Raw genomic sequence first — 20,693 nt, 5'->3', positions numbered from 1 at the left:
AAACTCGACTTCCATTAAAAATCCCCTACAATAATCTTCATACCGCAGTCGCATGTTTCATTTCTTTTCTAACAAAACCTCCTCGATAAGATTACGCATACTCCTCCAGAAAACCAATGCCTTTAACTCTTTGCGGGCAAAGATTCTTTGAAATATACAAAACTTTCAACGGGAGAAGCTAAATTATATACTGATTGCTTCAATAATAAAAAAAAAGGAAACTACGTACTGATCTATTGCTGTTCGAGTAATTAAATCATTTATTCGCTATTTAGTCTTCCAAATATGAAAATCTGATCTCGCCGAAATGTCGACATTCATCTGAAAAGGGTTAATTCGAAAACTCCCTATCTAATTCTTACTCAAAACATTTCTCTTTCCAACACTACAATCGACAATTCACAAATCCTTCCGCACGTTTCTCTGTCGCAAACGCATGCACCCGAAAAAAATTCTGTAACCCTAATCTGAGACCTCGAACAGCATTCGGATCAACTGGAAAACACGTTTCCACTTTAAACTCGGTGTCGCACACTTCTAATTCGGAGCATCGAAATCCGCATAACCCGTGACTCCCCCCAAAGCGAACGCAGAAGAGCGAAAGGGTATACGGTGGTAATTCGGACGAAAGAGGAAAAAAAGAAGAAATTGGAACGCGATGAACCGCGGGCGCGCTTAATTTCTCGCAAACAGCCACGAGACTCGTGGATGTATCCGCTGGTTAGCCGCAGCCGTGCGGAATTTAATTCGAATTATAACCGCGCCAGGTAAATCGAGTTATCGTTAATCGACGAGCAGAATTCCTGCGCGGAGTCTACCGGTGCGCGTGGGTTACGGGATATAACCCGGTCCCCGGCGCAGTTGATATCCATTTGCATTCGCTTTACACACCTATCTCGTCAATCCCTGTGTGTTTCAGGTTGCCAACTCGAACAAGAGCCAGGTTACGCTGCTCAACGTCGACTTCGGCCTCTCGGGTACGTTCAGCTGCGAAGTTACGGCGGACGCGCCGACCTTCTCTACGGCCTCCGTCTCGAAAAACCTCACGGTAGTGTGTAAGTACATACTCTGATCTCTCTCTTTGACATTACTGGAGTATCGCGGTGAACCAGCCAATGTACCCAGCATACACGTCCCGTGTCTACCTGTCGTCGTAACTGGTGCTAGGTACACGGGCGATCAAAAGCATGGGGCATCTTGCGGAACCTCGCAATTCGCCGGAAGAAAAATACAAGATATTTTATTAACACTGAAACTACTAGACTTTTTGCAATTATTAAAGAAGAAACAGATGTTTCTGTGAAAGGTTGTTAATAAAATTGGTTTACCAATACGCTAACTGAATTGTGAGTCAATTGCAGTTTCTATAGGGACATTTCGAAGTTTATTTGAGTGCTCGGTAGTTTTAGTGTTAATTTCATGAAATTTCGCGCATTTTATTTTGTATTCTATCGGAAATGGAATTGACGATGGCAGCTATCTATAGATTCGACTGGATAAAAATACAATCGATTAAAAAGAGACGAACGTTAACACTAACCGTACAGAGAACTGTCAAATGACCGAATTTAAAAATTCTGCGTCTTCTTTCGTTCATTTCACTGTATATCAATTCTTACATTCTCCGATTAAACAGTCTTCCAGTTTTTGCCTTTCCTTTTGTTTCTATTTCCAGTAAAACATTGATTATCTAACGTGTTTACCTTCATTTTGTAGCAAGTTATTCGACTGGTTGCACTGGAAAAAACGCTTTTCCGCTTGAGAGATGACTCTCAGTCACCACTAGATTGGATATATCAAAACTATCGTCTTGTATACAATATTATACTATGTATAATGCATCAATATGTGAAATATTCAAATAAAATAGCTCAGTTTCTTAATTTTCTAAGTTTCCTCATTTGTTAGTTTGAAAGAATGTCATTTACCATATCTCATTCGCCATTCAGCATATCTCGCTGAAAAATGTTGTATATTTCTAGGAGAAAACTGCCGAGTGCAAAGGGTTAATAAGAATATTAATAAGAATAATATATACCTCATACATAAAAGATCCCAAGAAAATAGTAAGTGTTCGCCTACTTTTGAGCAGCGGTGTACATAAGTGTACTTGCCAAGCTCCTCTCTCTTTTCCCTTTCCGGTGCACGCAACCGGGTGGCGCGCGTGTGCCGCATCGTAACTCCTCCGCCGTTTCAGCGGGAGTCTTCGGCGAGCTGTAACCAAGTCACACGATGCACTTGAACGGGACGTATTTCCTATCACGTTTGTTGCCATTGTGCGGCTCGAAATCTTTTCGTCGTATTTTGGGTTACATTTTTATTGGACCACCGAGTCCGACGCGCCATCGATTCACGTGCAAAAAATTTCTGTTCTGTCCGTGTTCTCGCCGGTCCTCACGTGCCGCGGAGTACGATACGCTTCGAGGGGTGTTTCATAAGTTTTCTTATCGCGACATTTCGACAGTTCGTTGATGGACGCGCAGCAAATTCGACGACGACCACTGTTTACGTTTAACCCCTTGCCCTGCAATATCATGTCAGACTCATGGTGAAGATTTTAAACAGAATTTAACAAATATCAATATTATTTAATGTGTTTGAAGGAAAATTGCATATTATTCCTCTGTTATCAATGAATATACCTCAGAGCACACGTTGACATAGAATAAAACTGGAATTTTCTCTTAGTTTCAGTAAATCATTAATGCCAAGTTAGATCGATCACAGTTTAGAAAGAAAAATCTTAGGGCAAGGGATTCATTCGAAATTATCGTGATTATACATTCTTATCTCGTTCGATTTCGTACCGAATGATGACCACTGTATCATATTTTACAGAGAACGCTAAATTATTGTAACGTCACACTTTTATTCTGTCTTATTTGTACTCAACGATGACTACTACATTATGTACATCGAGAAAGCGGAACGACCATAATCTCACGGTTTCCCTTCGATTTTGTTTTATTTAGGATCTTATCACTGGAACGTGGAAATCTTTAATCTATTTGCATCACAGCTCGAAATACTACTAACTTTATACATTCGAGACGTTTAACTGACAGTCAGCTGGTATCACCGCGCGTCAATAGCGTTTTTATTTTCAATTTTACTTAGAAATTACGTGTAACAATTAAAACAAAAGATAGTAGTATACATTCATACAGTAAATAAACTTAGTAGTAGACTTTATTATTATGATAATCTTTAAAATGATCAATACGTAGCGAAAAGCGAACTGCGCCGGAATATTCCGCGTCCAGTGATAGGCGACGATCGTCACATGCGAAATTTTCCGCCTACGGATGCAAAAGGGTTAATCGCCAACAGTAAGATACGAGAAGATAAACTAATAAATACACTGTTTATACGTAGAATGACCCAGTACGTAACAGTTGGAGCGTCGAGCGATCAAACGTCGGCAAGCGCCCGGAAAAAGATACGTCTGCGCGCGTACTCGTGCTTCTCGTCGTGATTTGTACAGCCCTCGTCGGCCTTCAATCCACGTGAATTTCAACGGCACAAGTTGCAGCTCGGCGGTGAAAGTTTCTCCTTGTCGACGTCGTTAACTGTCTCGCGTTTGATCCGAGCACGCTGCTCGCTCGAGCCCCCGTGCATCAGCTTCGTTGTCACGAAACGTTTCCATACAGACTGCCAAGCAGACGCGAGCGCGCACACACACGCACACACACGCACACACACACACATGTACATACACGTGCACGTGTACACAACATACATACTGGTACGTTACAGTCATGGAACAGACTTTCGCGTAAATTCGTCGAGTGTTTCTAATTTCCTCGAGTACGTGCCGCAGACATCAAAGGATCGAGTCTAGGGTTAATCAATGCCCGCGGCGCGATCACGGTTATACGTTTACGTGTTTCCCGAATTTATAACGGTGCACGGGTCCGTACAACTTCTACTTTCCTTTTCAGTGGCCACCTGCCATTCGAACGTCTTGCTGCTCGTATTGAAGGGAATTGAACTGTTTGGTGTAATAGCTACTACAACTCGGTTGGTTTGGAAAGAGCACTGTTAACAGTAGAACTACCAAGCAGTCAAACTGACTTCCTTTTATTCTTCTCGAAATTTCATTGGCTTATATTTTAGTTCGTAGATTATCAAAACAGGTTGTTTAGTCATTTCTCTGAGAAAAGCTTGTATCTTCTGCATGATTGTCAAAAGGAAAATTAGAAATAGTTCAGTTTGACCAGTCCGGCAGCTTTAATGTTCAATAATCCACGAAACAAAATTGGTATTTTAATTTTGTGACTATTTTCTAGTCTATCGTCCACAGGCAAAACAGACTCGTGAATTATAACTGTTGAGAAAGGAAATTTTTGGGGGATTAAACTTCTTATTTGATTACTTCATAATGTCTGATCAATAAAAAGAAGATAATTGTAATACTCTCCAAACCAAGCTATTTTATATTTGGAATAAAATGTACGAGGACGAATGAATTCTTTATTTCTTATTAGGTATACAATTCCACTCTACACACTTTCTGTGCTTAAGTAGTGTACCAGAAATATAGACTGGCCGACGTTCTAGCCATTAAAACCGGTGGCCTTTTTAAAGTTTCCCGGGATTAATGAAAGATTCACGGCACAGAGTACCTCGAAACGTTAATTAAACTTTTACATTCGACTGGTTCGTTTAAATGTTGGAATTTTTATGAAGAAAACACTGGAAAGGGAACAGCGAACCGCGTATCGGGCCTCCGTGATTTTGTAAATGGAAGGTAACCTCGTGCAAATTTATTCATTGTAAGGGTTTAGTCGGAATTTCAAATCTGAGAAGTTGATAGACGTGAAAGTTCTCCGAGAATGTTGCATACGTAAATATTTGATCAATGTTTCCTACAAACGAGTACCCGCGGCCGTCGAAAAGCTGAAATTTTAAGGCCGAAAGACGAACGTAGATAGTTTATTTACGACCCCTTCAACAAGTACAGCGTAGATAGCTCTTTCAAGTAAATTTCAATCCGTCAAAGAAATATCAACAGCCAGCTGATCAATATGTATGAAATCGCAGACCGGAATCTACATTTCCCAATGGTTTCTACGGTACCCACGACGCATGGACTTTCATAATGGATGATTAATCTCATTAATGGGTTAACGTAAATTATGTCTATAATAGTCCCATGCATACGAATGTTATTTGTGATATAAAACAAAATAACCCCTCCTATATTTCATGTTTAATTTATGTTCCACCGGTGTACACCGCATTACAGGCTCAGAATTAATTTTTAATCAAAAGTAACAAAATTTTAAATTAAACGTACCACTGCTTCAAAGTTTGATGTTACTCCCGCTGCGTCTTTTTTTTATGGAGAAACAGAGAACTTTTCCTTTGGCGGAGTCGACGTAAGTTCCCGTGGAATCTGCAATTTACTGTGCAGAGTTCCAAGATTGGAACGTGGTCTCCTGTTTACGCGTTTTCCTTTACGCACTCGAAACTCGGTCTTCCAAAGAATTCTTTGTATTCATGCAATTGTCCGCGCCAGTTTGTTTGATAGTTTTCTACCGCGGTTTGCTTGCGGATTGTAGACAACGTATACTGTGAACGAATTCGTTTACATAACGAAATTTGCATCAGTCAGCGGCAAGAATGGAATTTGAAATTGAAGAGAAATTGTGAAATATTGAGTCTTGAAAGTTGATTTTCTTGAATGCCGATTATTATGTAAAAATATTTGACCCTGTATTTTCTACGTCTTTCCATCGTATACCACTGTTATCTAGTTTCTATCGTTAGACTCTGATCGTGTAGAATATTCGATAGTTCGCGAACGTGTATTCTCTTTTCTATCGCGAAAGAAAATTTCAATTAATGAAAAATAACTTTCGCTCGTTCGTTCAGGAGGTTTAATTGGAGGTGCGTACGGAAAATAAATTTTCTATCTTTTTCAATTATCACGGTGTGGTTAAAATAAGAAGCAAATGATAAAGAAAGGAGAAAATATGAAACTAGATATGCGAACGGATAAACAACCCCATGGGAAGCCATTACGACACCACCTAGTAATTACTGGTGTGCAGTATTTACTGGAATTAACTGAAACGTATCTCCATTTATAAATTTTGCAAAAAAAATGTTTCCATAAACTCGGAAAATATACGGGAACACTTACTAATGTTTCACGTCCACTGCTACTGAATTTTATATTTAATCTGAACTGGTTATTTCATTATAAAATTATTCCGTGTTATTATTCGATCATTGTGTTCGTATAAAATATGCTTTCGCGCATTCTATAATATTATTTAGTAGTAAATTTGAGAATAATTGAAACTGTAAAATTTGAAAAATTTATATGAACATTTTTAGATCGATTGTTGCAACAGGAGTTATATATAGCAAAGTATATTCAATAATTTTTCTATTAATCCATTATACGATTCGAATAAATTTCATTTGACGAATTCTCTTTGACAGATGTTTAGTCTAACTTATTCGTATAACGGCTGAGCGGTAGGTACTTCACTGCTACAACCTATCCTTCATAATTGGTCTGTCATTATCTTATTATTCTCATTTATATTCAAGTTTCATGCCAAACTTTCTACCTTTGACAATTTCAGAAACCACGGGGATGATTAATGTGACATCCGGTAAATTGAATGATCCTATTCCGCTGGGTAAAATTGCAGTAAAATGCCTGGTAATTCGTTTAGCGTCTACGAGTCTGGTATTCTCCTTTTTATCATCAAATAGAAGTATGACTACTGTATAAACTAAGCGATAAAAATAGTTATTACATGCAACTGTCATTCACAATGGGAAAATACAATCGCATTTTTATTCCTTTATACAATCGCATTTTAAATCCTTTCGAGCGAATCATTTTCTCAGAGTTTCGTAATCTCAATTTGAGAATATCGTTGCTAGTTACTAGTTTAAACGTTTTTCATTTTCGAAAATAATATTTCTAATCTATAGACAAATCAAGGAAGCGCAGCAGGATTCAAAAAATCTGAGACAATAAATTTTTCGAACTGGAGAACACTGGTATTACAATGCCAGCGAGACGTTGGATTTTTCGAAGGGTACTGTAAGAAGTGCTGCAACAGGTATTAGCGGTGACTGCGAACGCTGTTCTTGGAAATACTTGTTCCTCAAAATAAGGAATGCGCGGTACGGTAATAGAATGTGTAGAAACAGCCAGCGGCTACCCTAGAATTTCCGTAATCTTGCAATTCGTTGGGTCCCAAGAACAGTGGTTCCGTGCAATGCGAGGCTGAAGTAAATTCCGATGACAAGATAACTTTGTGGAAATACAAAAACGGGACGGAATAACAAGGGGTTTCCTCGATACGATTTGTAACGGTTGCGAAATAATTAAAGCGACAGAACAACACGAATCTGTACTGATTTAAATACATGGGAATCAGATCTGATTCAATTTTATAATATCACTGGTAAAAGTATACATTTCATTGCAATATTTTTCAATAACTTCAGATTGAAAACTTTTACGCATTCACACGTACATTGTTCCATTATATGATATTTTATTTAATTATACAAAAACCTCGAAACCAGTATTTATAGAAATTCAGATCTATATACAGATCCATTCATGAAATAGGACAGATGAAAACCGTTCCTCGTTAATGGACGTATTAATGAAATCCCAAAAAGAAGCTTGCATTTATCTGTATGAAACTCTTCGTTGAGCCATATGGCCTTTATTCAACTTCGCTCTAGTATGAAAGCGTGTGGTCCACCTATTAACATTTAACTTCTACCATTTAATTATTTTTAAGCATTAGTTAGTTGGAGCAAAAACATGATTTTTCAATAGAATATATAGAGAAGCATACTGCAGAAGCTTTAGTCGGTCCACCTCTTTCATTCTTTTCTCGTTGTTCCAAATAAAAAAATGTTTTCACGGTAGATTAAGTAAAAAAGCGAACACGTAGAAGCTTCACTCGGTTCACTTCTTCGATGATTTTCAATTATTCCAAATAAAAACACAATTTTACTACAGGCTTAGTATAAAAGCATGCATGTGGAAGCTTTAGTCGGTCCAGCAGTTCAAACACTTTTACAGTTATTTTGAATAAAAGAAATAACTTTGCAATAGATTAAGGAAGAAACTATACACGTAGAAGTTTGAATCACTTTCACGGTTATTTTGAATAGAAGAAATAAGTTTGCAATGAATTAAGTGGAAACAGAATACACGTAGAAGTTTGAATCATTTTTACGATTATTTCGAATAAAAGAAATAAGTTTGCAATAGATTAAGTAAGAAACTATACACGTAGAAGTTTGAATCACTTTCACGATTATTTCGAATAAAAGAAATAACTTTGCAATGGATTAACTGAGAAAATATACACAAAGAAACTTCACTTGGTTCACTTTATTTAGAAATTCGTCGCAGGGTTAGTTCGAGGTACGTTTATGCGACGCGACCGTCACCATTCATCCCCGAGAGCTCGCCTTAAAGAAATAAGAACTCCGGAATTTATGATAATTCTAATGCTACTTCTTGGTCGCTTCCGCGAATAGCCCATGAATTCCAAGTGTATTCCCGGAGAATACGAACGTTACCGCGGAAAATATCTGGCTACACACGCTCGGAATCCTTATTCGCCGCGTTCAACCCCTCCGACACGTGGGACGGCATTTTTATCTCGGATTTCCGGATATTCCGCAAACAATTATGGAAAATTGATTTCACCGGAATCATTCGCCTTCGCGCGGCGCAACCACCGCGTCCAATTCAATCGCTAACGGTTTCCACTTTTTAAAAAATTATTCGCGGTTTACATCGGCACGTTCGCGGAACGGAAAGGGGAAAGTGATATTCAGAGTCCTACTCGAAAGCTGTTTGAACAAAAAATCGGTATGAAACGCATGCGATATGCACTTCCCATAAAATCTTGCTACGTTAACTGTACCCCAACATTTCTCAGACACTATAAAAATTCGTATTTTCGAAAAATTAATTTATAGTTGATTATTCGGTAAACAACCGAAACATCGAAACATCTTGTGTGTTTATACAAAATCGTATACCGGCAGTTTTCTAAAGCAAACTCACTCGGTTCTCGAGGTACCCAAACAATTCCTCTGTAACCTGAACTGCAAAATATTCCGTTGCTTCTGAAAAGTTGCCCTCGGGTTTTAAATTCTTCTAATATCGTGACACCAGCGCATGTACTTGCCTAGATGCATGCGCTGTTGTAAACATCCCTCCCTTAATTTCCGACGTCACCGATATTGCATGCGGCGCGATGAAATATTCCACAGCCGAGATGCAATTTTCGGAACAGCTCGATGTGCTCGAAAAACAAAAATTCCATGGCGAACCGGTTCATATTCGAATACCGGCGATCGAAGTGGGAAGATGGAGATCGATCGGCGCTCGATCGCGAATAATGCGGCGCTCCGTCATGGAAGCATTACAAGTAGCCGAGCGATCCCAGGAATCGGCAAGCAAGCCGGCGAGAAAAAGGGGGAGGGCGACCATCACTTGCGTGCACGCTAAACTTTAATCAATTCTCATAGTTCGAGTTCCGAAGTTTCCACACTTTTCGGGATGGGTTTTCGGGGCACGAAGGGAAGAATGAGGGTTTCCATTAGAATACTTCGGGTCCCGTGTTTTTTCGCCATCGACGAAAACATTCGGCCCCGTGATAAAGCATCGCTGGCTTGTTTAAAATTCTTCTCGCGTTTCGTTCCTTTGTTTACACTCGCCTGTTTCCGCGCGGCTCTTTCATTCGAACGTTCGTCGTTCCTTTCAAACGCGGCGTCGACCGCGAATATCATTCGAAACGATAAATGCGGGATATTCGGGTTACGGAATTAATAGCCTTCCTCGGCGAAATGAACTGGTTATCAGCGGAGTTTCTAATTAGTCTGTTTCAACTAATTCCCCAGACTTTTTCAACGTCACTCTCTCGAACTGCCGTGCGCGAGTTCCCGAGTGTGACGCATTCATAAGCTTGTTCAAACGTTGTATCAACTTATATTTATCATTGAACGCGAGACCCTTGTATGTACGGTTCGGAAAGTTTCGGGCTTTAAATCAGCTTGAAATATGGGTGTTCCTGGTTCAATGTTGTATACGAACCTTCGTTGCTGTTTCTTTTCTCCGTTTTTCGTGTGTGACCGGTAAATCACGCAGGTACGCGGTAATTATGAAATTCATTTCGTTCCTTCGGAAACGCGGCGATGAAAGAATACGCTGAATTGAATGCCCCGTTAAAACCTCTCCCCGCGTAATAACCATTCGAGGCGGACGGGAACGCGATGGTCGTGGCAATTTCGAACGCGGCCTTTCTGTTATTAAAAAATTGCAATATTATTCGATACTGTTTTTGAGGCAGGGTCAATTTGAAACTTTCCATCGGCGACTGTATAATTGATAATTACAACAATGCGACACACCCTCGCCGCAATCGCGCTTTGTCGAGCTCTTTATAATCACATTGTCGAGCCAAGTATATCACGGGACTAATTGGCAGTGGGTAGGCTTTTGTCTGAATCTAGCCGATGGCGCTAGAGGAGGACGGCGGTGTATAAAGCCCGAAGCAAACTGCTAACCAATGAAACGATCGCGGAATTGTGATCGTTACCCTCTATGTAGCTATAGTCACATTTAATGGTACCATGTATTGCAACTGTGAGAAGGCGTAGCTGAACGTAATAAAACCTTCAGCCATCCAGATACAATACCGTGTAACTACGTGTGCTGTAATTGGCGTCTGGGAATAGAAAAGAGTTCTGTACGAAAGAATTGTTTGAAAATACGCGGGCACGATAAAATGTTATTTCCGCGTTAGGTCTGGTTGCTGATGAAATTAACCCATTGTAGTCGAAAATTTTTCACTAGGTGCGTTCAATATCTTTTTATGAGAATATAGACGACATTCTTCGAAACTAAGTAATGAGAAAAGATACGTAAGTTAACCCTTTTTGGAAGCTTTTCGCTAGAAACATTCGACACTTTCCGATGAAACATAGACGACACTATTTAAAACGAACTAATGAGTAAACATACGTAAATTAAGGAACAAAGCTATTTTATAGAAATATTTCACATACTGATGCATTATACAAAACTTAATGTTGGGCGTTCACAGCAGCGTCCTTACTTGGAGCTGATTAAATGAGACCACTTGCTTCTTCGTTAGTGGACTGTATTTTTCGTGTGTACAATTATGTCTGAACACTAAGACGCGCTTGTATGATGTCCATCGTTCGAAACTTTTGAGTTGTCTTTCTCGCTGACGATCTGCGAGTCAGATTGTCAGCTCCGAAATTTAAGAAAACACCCTGATTGGTTATCGCCAAAATTGACAAGTTCCAATCAGGGGCTTTCGAAACGAATTGTCTCCACCGTCGCTGCGCCCTTGGCGCGCCTAGTCTAACGAGGGTGGGGTGCTACCTAAGACATGCAGAGACTATGTTTTTAGCTTGGATACAAATTTCCTCGAGGCAACCCCCAGGTACCGAGTGTCCTTAGGATACCATTTGGTCGCCCTTCAGAAATATGCATTTACAAACCGTCTCTGGCTGCCACATGCGGGTGAAAGGAAAGTTTTGGAATTTGATTTCAAAAGGCCAATGAGTATTGCCGCGTTGTGCCGTTAAAATACTAAACAATAAGAGCCGTTTTTTGCCCCGTGCTGTAAAGAGCTTAAGACTCTGCATGTGTCGACTCTATTAAGCCGTGACGGCTCAACACTTAATATTATATATAACACTTTGTAATTTTGTTATATCAAATTAGATGATAACTGAGAGTCACCTTTCGAATGCAAAAGGCTAATAAAAAAATTATTTTGTTCCTATATTTCACGTATCGATTATATAACATTTCATATTACATATTAGATTGTATAATTCTGTTACATCAAATCAAGTGTCGAGAGTCATCATTCGAAAATGGTCAAAATGTACAATTTATAAGAAACAAATCGTTATGTAGAATTTACTTTTTCCTACGCGGAGGAGAGCTAAAGTATTGTATTTAAAATGTAGTAACGAAAGTGATTGAATTCTCCGTCGGAAAATTCGCACAATGGGTTGATACAGAATAACATTGTCAAGATAATTGCCCACTTCGCGTTTTATCCGGTTGTCGGGTAGCCCGGCGAGGTTTACTTTCGAAAAAGGAGAAAAAGGGAAGCCAATCAATCGAGTTCGAAATCCTCTTCCGCCGCAACGGCCGCGCAATTACAACTTCACATTTCGACGAGATAAAAACAAGCTGATCACGAGTCGACGACCTCGTAATGGATAAACTATACAGTATAATTGCTGGCGGAGGGTTGTTCCGGTGAAGGGACACGTTTCATCCCTCTCTTTACCTCTCTCGGTCTATTTTTCTCGCTTCGCCGGTGTCAATAAAAACGCGCTGTAATTAAACAGCCACCGTAATTAATGCCCCGATAGCTTATCAGCAACGAACGCTACGAGCGAAGTTGAGCGACCGATCGATATCGCTCGAATTCAGTCCGTGCTATCGTATATTTATGCAAATACACTAATCGACAACTGTTTAATCAGATTCAGCCAGGGATTAAAAAAAACTCGTTAATGAGCTAGTTTTTCACGTGATTTCATTATCCGATCAGCGCGCGGCGCGTTCGCCGTCGCTGAAGCAACAAGATCGGAATTGGCTTGAAAGCGCGCAGTGTTTTCAGGGTGGAACAGAGGCGACGCTTGTTCGCGATCCTATTTAATTACATCGATCCTTTCCTAATAATCGTACCCTGATTAATTTGCTCCAGCGTTCCGCGGCCTCTTTTGCTCCTCGATCATTTTATACATAAACAACTTTTACAACCTAATTTCACTGATAAACTTTTACATTCGTTTCTATACGATCATTATCTTCAGTGTATTATACGTAGATCGGTTTCAAACGTTACATAACGTGTCACGAGAAATTGATAGTGCTTCTAATGTTGACTGATTTCTTCTTTTTGCAAATATTAAAAAGATAACAGATGTTTCTCTGAGATATTATTGGAGAAATTGATGTTGCAGCACGCAAACTGAATTGCGAATCAATTAAAGTCTCAACTGCTGCACTCTTTGAGTTTCTATAGAAGAATTTCAAAAAGTCGATGTAACTGCTCGATAGTTTTAGTGTTAAAATATTTCTTCATTCTGCAAGTATTAGAAAGATAACAGATATTTCTCTGAGAAACTATTGTAGTATCGAGAATATTTATTGTAGGATGAATGGTTTGTTGTGCGTGCGTAAGGGCAACCAGGTCGTATTGCGACGGACCGGCGCCGGGATGTTTGGGAAATAGTGTGACTGCGTTTAGACAATTTCGAGTGGCTGAAAGAATGCGAGGAAGAGTGTCTGGAACTGAGCGACTGAACCGTGAGAAAAGCGTGTACGTGACTGCGTGAATTTTGACCATGGACGAAAGATGCGAGTGAGAAGGGTGCAAGGGTGAGAAAGACAGAGCGAATGGGGGTGTGTGATAAAAGCGAGTGGAAATGCGTGCATGGGAACTTTTTGGTGAGCGACAGCGGAGTAGAACATTTTTGGTGCGAGAGTCGTGTGTTGTATTTTTACGTATTGTCCGTATTGTTTCCTTTATCTTATTAAATATGTTGTTGTTTTTCTAATTCTCTTTTTACTAAAGATCCACATTTTCAAATATCATCTAATAGTATAACCACCATATACTATACTATTAGAGAAATTGGTTTATCGATACGCAAACTGAATTGTACATCAATTAAAGCTTCAATAGCTGCACTCTTGGAGTTTCTGTAAAGGAATTTCGAAAAGTCAATTGAATTGCTCGGTCGTTTCAGTGTTAAATGAATATTATTCGAACTGGAAACTCTATGTGTCAAAAACTATAAGTGTCTCTGATACATTTCCAAAATTTCATAGGGACGCGGGGAAAGTATCTCTCGCAACAGCCAGCCATTATCTAAGCAAAAACCGCAACGCGATAGAAATTCGCCGACTGCGAGCACGGAAATTCGGAATTGCTCGTATTTGGATTTGTACGGTTGCATTTCAGGTTTCCCGGATTGCAGCTGGTCCTTGGGTACGCGGGGAGCCCGAGCAATTTTGAAATCGACCTCCGATAAACGGGCTGCAAGATTGATGATCGAATGATACGGGACGCCTGTCGAAATCCCTGTCAGCCATAGGCCATTTAAAACCGCTGGATTCATGGGTCGTTTGTATCGAACAATATTCCGCGCGGCGCAGACGTATCCGTTCGTATAAAACAGTTCGAAAATGACGCAAATTAGCTGAAATGTAACGTGCGCCGCCCCATGACAAAGCGATAATGTCGCGGCGCGCACGAGCCTGCATAAATCGACGCTGGTTCGGCTTCGTCGACGGTGGCCGCACGTGTGGATTTCGACGGAAGAAACGGACACCGGTGCGCCGTTCGAAAGCCATTCTGTAAAATTTATCGGAATGTTTAGCCGATCCGAACGGATTTGTTCAGATTTTTACCGACGGAAATTAATCGTTCGATACTGCCGCTACCTGCGGAGATGCGTCGACAGAATGATATGTAGCGGTCACCGCGTTGATCGATGCATTATCAGCTGAAAAAACTTGGAAATCGCGAGTTTACGTGATAATAATTACAGATTTTCTTTTATCTCTATTTCGAGTTGTATATTTGTCACTGAACAGGATATTTGGAAGGCTATGATTTTTCGAGAAGGAGGTTGGACGCTTTGTGGTATCTTTTGGTATTCTTTTTTCATCTCTGTTTCGAGTATTGTACAATTCTTAGTGAAACAGTAGTGTAATTTAAAGTTGTAATCTTCTGATAATCGGGCTTAAATTGTTTATTGTAATGTGACGAGTTACATCGAAGAACGTTAATCGTTAATAATAGTGATATAATAGACTAATTCATTCATGCTGAAAGAATAGATTTTGATGAAATTGAACGCGTTTTTTTCTGTATCTAGTAGGTATAGTCGTGTAATCAAATGTACACGATTTCCGCGAAAGTCATCATTGGACTCAGAAATAATAACTTTGACACGAGTACTTTAATAGCGGTTCTTGGAGACGAAGATAAAAATTTTTCGTGACACGACGGAAAAGAGCCGTGCCCCATGGTCGACCGGATATGAATTTCATATTTTACGATAACACCCCGGGATGTTCTTGAAGTAAACGAATCTTGGTCTTCCGCAGGTTTCGCATAATTCAAAAATTCCCACTTACTCGCAGATTCTGGGACGCCGTCGTAATGTCAATTTTGATCTCACTGGAAATTTTAACAGCTAAAAATGAATCTTACGTCTTGACCTTTCTGGCTCGAACTTTCATTTCATTCAACTGAAAACGTTCGTAGTCCCTGTCTCAAGATTGAAATTTACATTCTAGACAACGAAAATAAACGCTTCGAATTAATAAATATTCCACTGATATTTTAAAATTGCAATATTTTCAAGCAATCGTGAAAATTTGGCGTATCGTACAGCAATATGAACGACGTAGATGTAATTGATTTCAAATCGACTAAATACATACCGTTTGTAAATTACTTATGAGTTCCGAAAATTCATGAAAATCCTGATATTCTTGTGCCTGTTAAATTCGCCGAATCCGTCTGCTTAGGTGCATTTTGAAATATTAATAAATTCGCGGTATCGCCGAAGCATCAAATTTTCCGGAGAGCGACTCCCCGTACACGAATAGATGCTCTGCAAATTCCTGTTAAGATAAGCGTTCCCGTAACAGCATATATTCTTACTTCACATTATTCTGTCATACACTATTACGCGCCTTAAAAATTTTGGTCGAAATTCTCCCTCGCCGGCGTCTATAAAACACACACGTGTCGAATTGCTCGCGTGTTTTTTACGTCGCCGTTATTTTCGGAGGTTGGAAAAACGCGTTACCGTGGAACCCCGGCTGTCATTCGCTCTTAATGACGGGAATTTGAATTCGAAAGTATCCGCTCGCACTTTTATCGGGACACTTTTCATCTCTGTTCTAGAATTTCAATCAATGCGATGCGTTTCCCCTCCACCGAGGTATTGCCCTGGCGAGCGTTAACATTCGTATATTTTCATAAACGGGCGGGGGAATATAAATAAATCAATCGCGCGACGAGCAAGAGATACACGTCATCGGAAGTAAATGGGAAACGTCAGAAATTTAATCGGTTTTGTAAAACGAGCACGCGTATGACCGCGTCGGACCTTTGTTTGTTTCAGCGAGAGTTGGTCAACATCACGATCCCCGGTTCCATTAGCTTGAATAGAGTAATTGGACACTGTCAATTCGAGAACGTAATTCCCACCGTAAATAGGGACTAACGATTTTGCTTAGAACTCATGGAAATGGACCATTTACAGCATCCGCGTTTTCCTGCGGACATCTAATTGGGATTAAAGGACTCACGGAATAACCGAACGACGGTTACGAAAGAGACTTTCAAAAGAATTCAAACATTCAAACTGGACATCCATTTCTGAACCGCAACTATTCAGTATTAACCGTTCTATTCAAAGAGACAAATTGGAAATCTCGATCTTTGAAAATTAACATTAAAGTCAAAATAACGTTTTCTACATACTCAAATCTTTGAAATTCAAGCATAACCTTCTACAGTATTTCTCACTTTACCTACTCATCGCGCATATACAATAATCAGTTAAAAATTGAACATACCTATCTCCAAACACGTTATCAACACTAGAATCACCCAACTTGACTTCCCTCAGTCTCCTACTTCAGTTCTTTTATTATAACATCAACTGACTTAGTAACTCCTAAGAAACCAGCAAAAGATATCAAGAACCAGTCATTGTAACCCATTCCACTCTAGCTTCAGGTAATTTCACTTTAAAAATAGTTGGCAACAATGGCAAACAATAAATACCATATCCACCCGCTCCATCGCGAAACTATAGGCTAATTATGCGCAAGTACTTCATTTACCAACGTCCACTGTCGGAACACCTCGAAGAACAACCTTCCAGTCATTCCGCAGGTACACATGTACGTGACACGTTCATTTCGCGGGTGGTTGTAACGTCACTTGACCCAAATAAATGGGAATGTTCGATCTTTCAACGCGGGGCCATTGAAATTCTCCGTCCACCCCCACGCAGCCCAGCGCGCCCTCCGCTGGAAAATCGTTCCGCGCGCGAAAATGCGAAAGCTTGTCGACCATTTCCTATAGAAAACGCCACGGGGTAGATAGCAACGTTGGGCGCAATCAAGCCGGGGCGCCATTCATAAACGGAAGACGATAACATAACTGAAATTCGATTAGTCGTTCCACCGTTTCGGCGATCGCCGGTTTATCACCGCCGCGATGCTCCGTTGAGGGGAAAGGGTAAACGGTTATTTCCACCGGTATGTTCCGCGGTAATCGGTTCTAGTTTCGGCGGTGCCTCGTCGAGTAAGTGCGAGAGCCGCGAGGATCTTCGTGTGTCGTGGATATCGGTCGATTGTGAGATTGAACGTTATAATGGCCGTTCTGTTTCTACCGTAACGCGTGAACGCTAGAGGTGCACTACAACCTGATGATCGAGCTCAGCTCGAGTCGGGTTTTCGAAAGAATAGGATTTAACACTGAAACTACCAAGCAGATGAATTGCCTTTTTAAAATTGTTCTGTAGAAACCTCAACAGTGCAATTATTGAGATTGCAGTTGGTTTGCAATTCAGTTTGTGTATTGCTAAATCAGTTTCTTTAGTACTTTTTCGGAGAAGCATCTGTTATCTGTTGAATAATTGGGAAAAATGAAATTAGGAATGGGTCATTTTGACCCATGCGGTCATTTTAGTGTTAATATTGAAACTACCAAACAGATGAATTGCCTTTTTGTAAATCCTCTATAGAAACTCTAAGACTGCAGCTATTGAAGTTTTAACTGTTCTAACCTCTTGCCTTATGATTTATTTCTCAACTGTGATCAATAGAATAACTTTAATAATGTGTTGGAAAAAGAGGAAAATTTTATGCACACTCTATGTCCACCTTTACTCTGAAATATAATAATTGATAATGGAAATATGATGTTTGATTTGCGTTCATAAGGCTCGAGTAATATTCATTTTTGTCAAATTCTGTTTAAAATCTTCATCACGAGTCTTACGCGTTATTGTAAGCCAAAGGGTTAATTCAGTTTGCGTATTGCGAAATCAATTTCTGTTTAAGAATTGTAATTTCTTTAATAAGATATATGATTTTAGAAATGTACAGTCTCGGTAATATTGGTAAAATGTTTCTCGTACAATGATGTTTCACATTTGATATTAGATGTAAAGATTGATTCGGTGCCTTTCGCTTTAACCAATTGCAAATTCACTTCAGATTTTCAGATAAACGTTAATAATACGATATTTGATGTTCGTGAATTAACCGTGACTACGTAAATTGCTACTCGTTATCACTGTGCGAAAGCAGCGTGACGAGGAATATAATTACGTGAACACCTGTCGTGCCTGTTGTGACTCTTTGAGCGATTTCATCCCCTCTTTAAGGAAAATCGGAATGATGGTTGGGAGGATATTATTTTTGAAGTATTTTCTATGGAGACGAAATGGAAAATTTTAAATTAGAAGAGGGAAGGAAAAGTATTCTTTTGAAATGGTAATTTTAATTGCACTTAGGGGTTTCAAATTAAAATTAATTGAAGTTATGAGTCTAGTTGGAAATACCAATACCAAATCTCTTTCCGGTTAGTTTCAAATGATACACGACTATAAAATATCCGTGTTTCCCCAATTTTATCGAATTTACCAAATTGTAAACGCCAATGAAATTATTTCGAAAGGGGTAATCATTTCGTTTTGATTGCAAGAGATCCGATACGGTGGAAGTGGCAACAGGAATCGATGCCGCCATTTACGTTACTCCTCTAATGCGTGCATGGCTTTGGCCGTTAATATTTTGTAACAAATACTTTGACCCAGTTTAGACCATTATTCCAATTGTCCCGAAAGATTTGTCGGCAGCGGCCGAAAGTCCAATATACGTAATGGAAAGTCGAATCGTTGAATGCACGCGGTTGAGCTAAGAACGGCCTCGTTTGTTTTCGATCAATCGGTTTAATATTTCCTCGGCCTTCGATTCCACTCGGAAAACGTTACCAACGGTAACGAATCGTAAATATAGTTTCACTTATTTTTAGCTGAACCCAGCTTTATCATAATATATTAATTAGAAATGCATGACGTGTGCGTTTTAACACGCAAGTCGTCCAAATGAAAAAGAATCATGAAACCCTATGAAAAATCGCATCCGAACAATTTCAACTCGAGTCTTCTCCACTTTCCAGTACACGAAATTAAAGTTCAAAGTCTGCGTTTCAACATGCAAGTAGTCTTGTTTAAAAATAATCACGAATTCTATTGAAAATCACGACCAAACGTCAAGATTGACCGAGGCTGAAAATGAACTACCAAGAATGGAACGATTTTCAACTTGACCAACCGACAGCTTTTCCAACTTTCGACACATGAAATTGTAGCTGGAAGTCTGCGCTTTATCATCCAAATAGCCCTGTTCGAGCAGAATCACGAGAATCTATTGAAAATCGCGACCAATCGGTCGGGACTGTTCTGGTTCCCAAAAACGTCAGGATTCCCGGGTAACTCGACGTGCCCGAGAATTTCAGAATTTTTAAAGTAGTTAGCGGTATTGTAATATTATTAATAATATAATTGATACTGTGGACAACAGTGTAAATTGAACAAGTAGTGTTTTAGTCTTGTTCTCGATGAGGTGTTCGATAAGTTGAGCGAGAATCCTGCGAAATAGGAGAATCTCTATATCGTTTATGTCAGCGGGGTCGTTTCGGGTTGTAACGAGCAGCTGATTCGCTGGTGATCGGTATGGAGAGACATTCACGGAATTATTATGTTGCAGATCTACCCATGGGCGCGCCCACTATCAAATCGGAACGTGAGCGTTACGACCCGGGAGACACTTTGAAAGCAAATTGTAGCCTGCCACCCTCGAAGCCGCCGGCACATCTCTCATTCACCCTGAACAACGTGGCGGTAAGTGAAACCTGTAATCCACGTGTCATTATCGAATCCCTAGTTACACGGAGCCGCAAAATTAATAGCGTAAAAGTGTTAGTATACAATGCTGCGCGCCCCGACGTTGCTCGCTTCGCCTCCACCTCTGTCATTTTCGATAATTTCGAGGAACGTCTGAGCGAGGGGTTGTTTTGCCTCGTAAGGGAAACAGATACGGGAACCCTGTAATTGACAGCGATGCACACGGACGATCTGATAGCGAAGTTTAGAACGTGACTAGTAGCTGTTACGAATAATTAATTATTCCTCGGAATAATCTGTGAAATGTATGTATATCTCCGAGTTTTGTCGTCTGTTAAAAGTATCTTTTATCACGTATGAAAATACAGTGCATCCAATATTGTCAATAGTTTTTACTCTACAATATTCGGAACGAAACAACGCATCCCGTCTGCAGGAAACTCGAAAATTTCGATACTTCAAACGGTGAACGGTTCACTAAAGACGTATAAAGACCGTATTCACGTAACACTAGAACTACTAGATGTATCAAGTTGACCCATTCCTACTTTCTTTCCCAATGATTAAAAACATAAGGAACTGATAACTAAAGAAATTGATTTAGTAATCCTTAAACTGAATGATAAGTCGATTGAAATCTCAGTAGCTATCCTTAGAGTTCTTATAGACAAATAACGAAA

General features: G+C 39.8%; 1 protein-coding gene across 1 annotated transcript in view; it reads left to right on the top strand.

Moving 5' to 3' along the window:
• LOC116432475 (uncharacterized) overlaps positions 1-20,693 on the top strand; it is a 177,608-nt gene that overhangs the window by 84,775 nt on the left and 72,140 nt on the right. Inside the window, exons 3-4 of the mRNA XM_031989469.2 lie at positions 920-1,055; positions 19,877-20,010. Of these exons, the coding sequence (XP_031845329.1) occupies positions 920-1,055; positions 19,877-20,010 (270 nt within the window). The remainder of the gene's footprint in view (positions 1-919; positions 1,056-19,876; positions 20,011-20,693) is intronic.

The sequence above is a fragment of the Nomia melanderi genome, chromosome 3 (assembly GCF_051020985.1).
Source record: "Nomia melanderi isolate GNS246 chromosome 3, iyNomMela1, whole genome shotgun sequence".
Taxonomy (NCBI): Eukaryota; Metazoa; Arthropoda; class Insecta; order Hymenoptera; family Halictidae; genus Nomia; species Nomia melanderi.
This window is presented reverse-complemented; position numbering and strand designations above follow the sequence as displayed.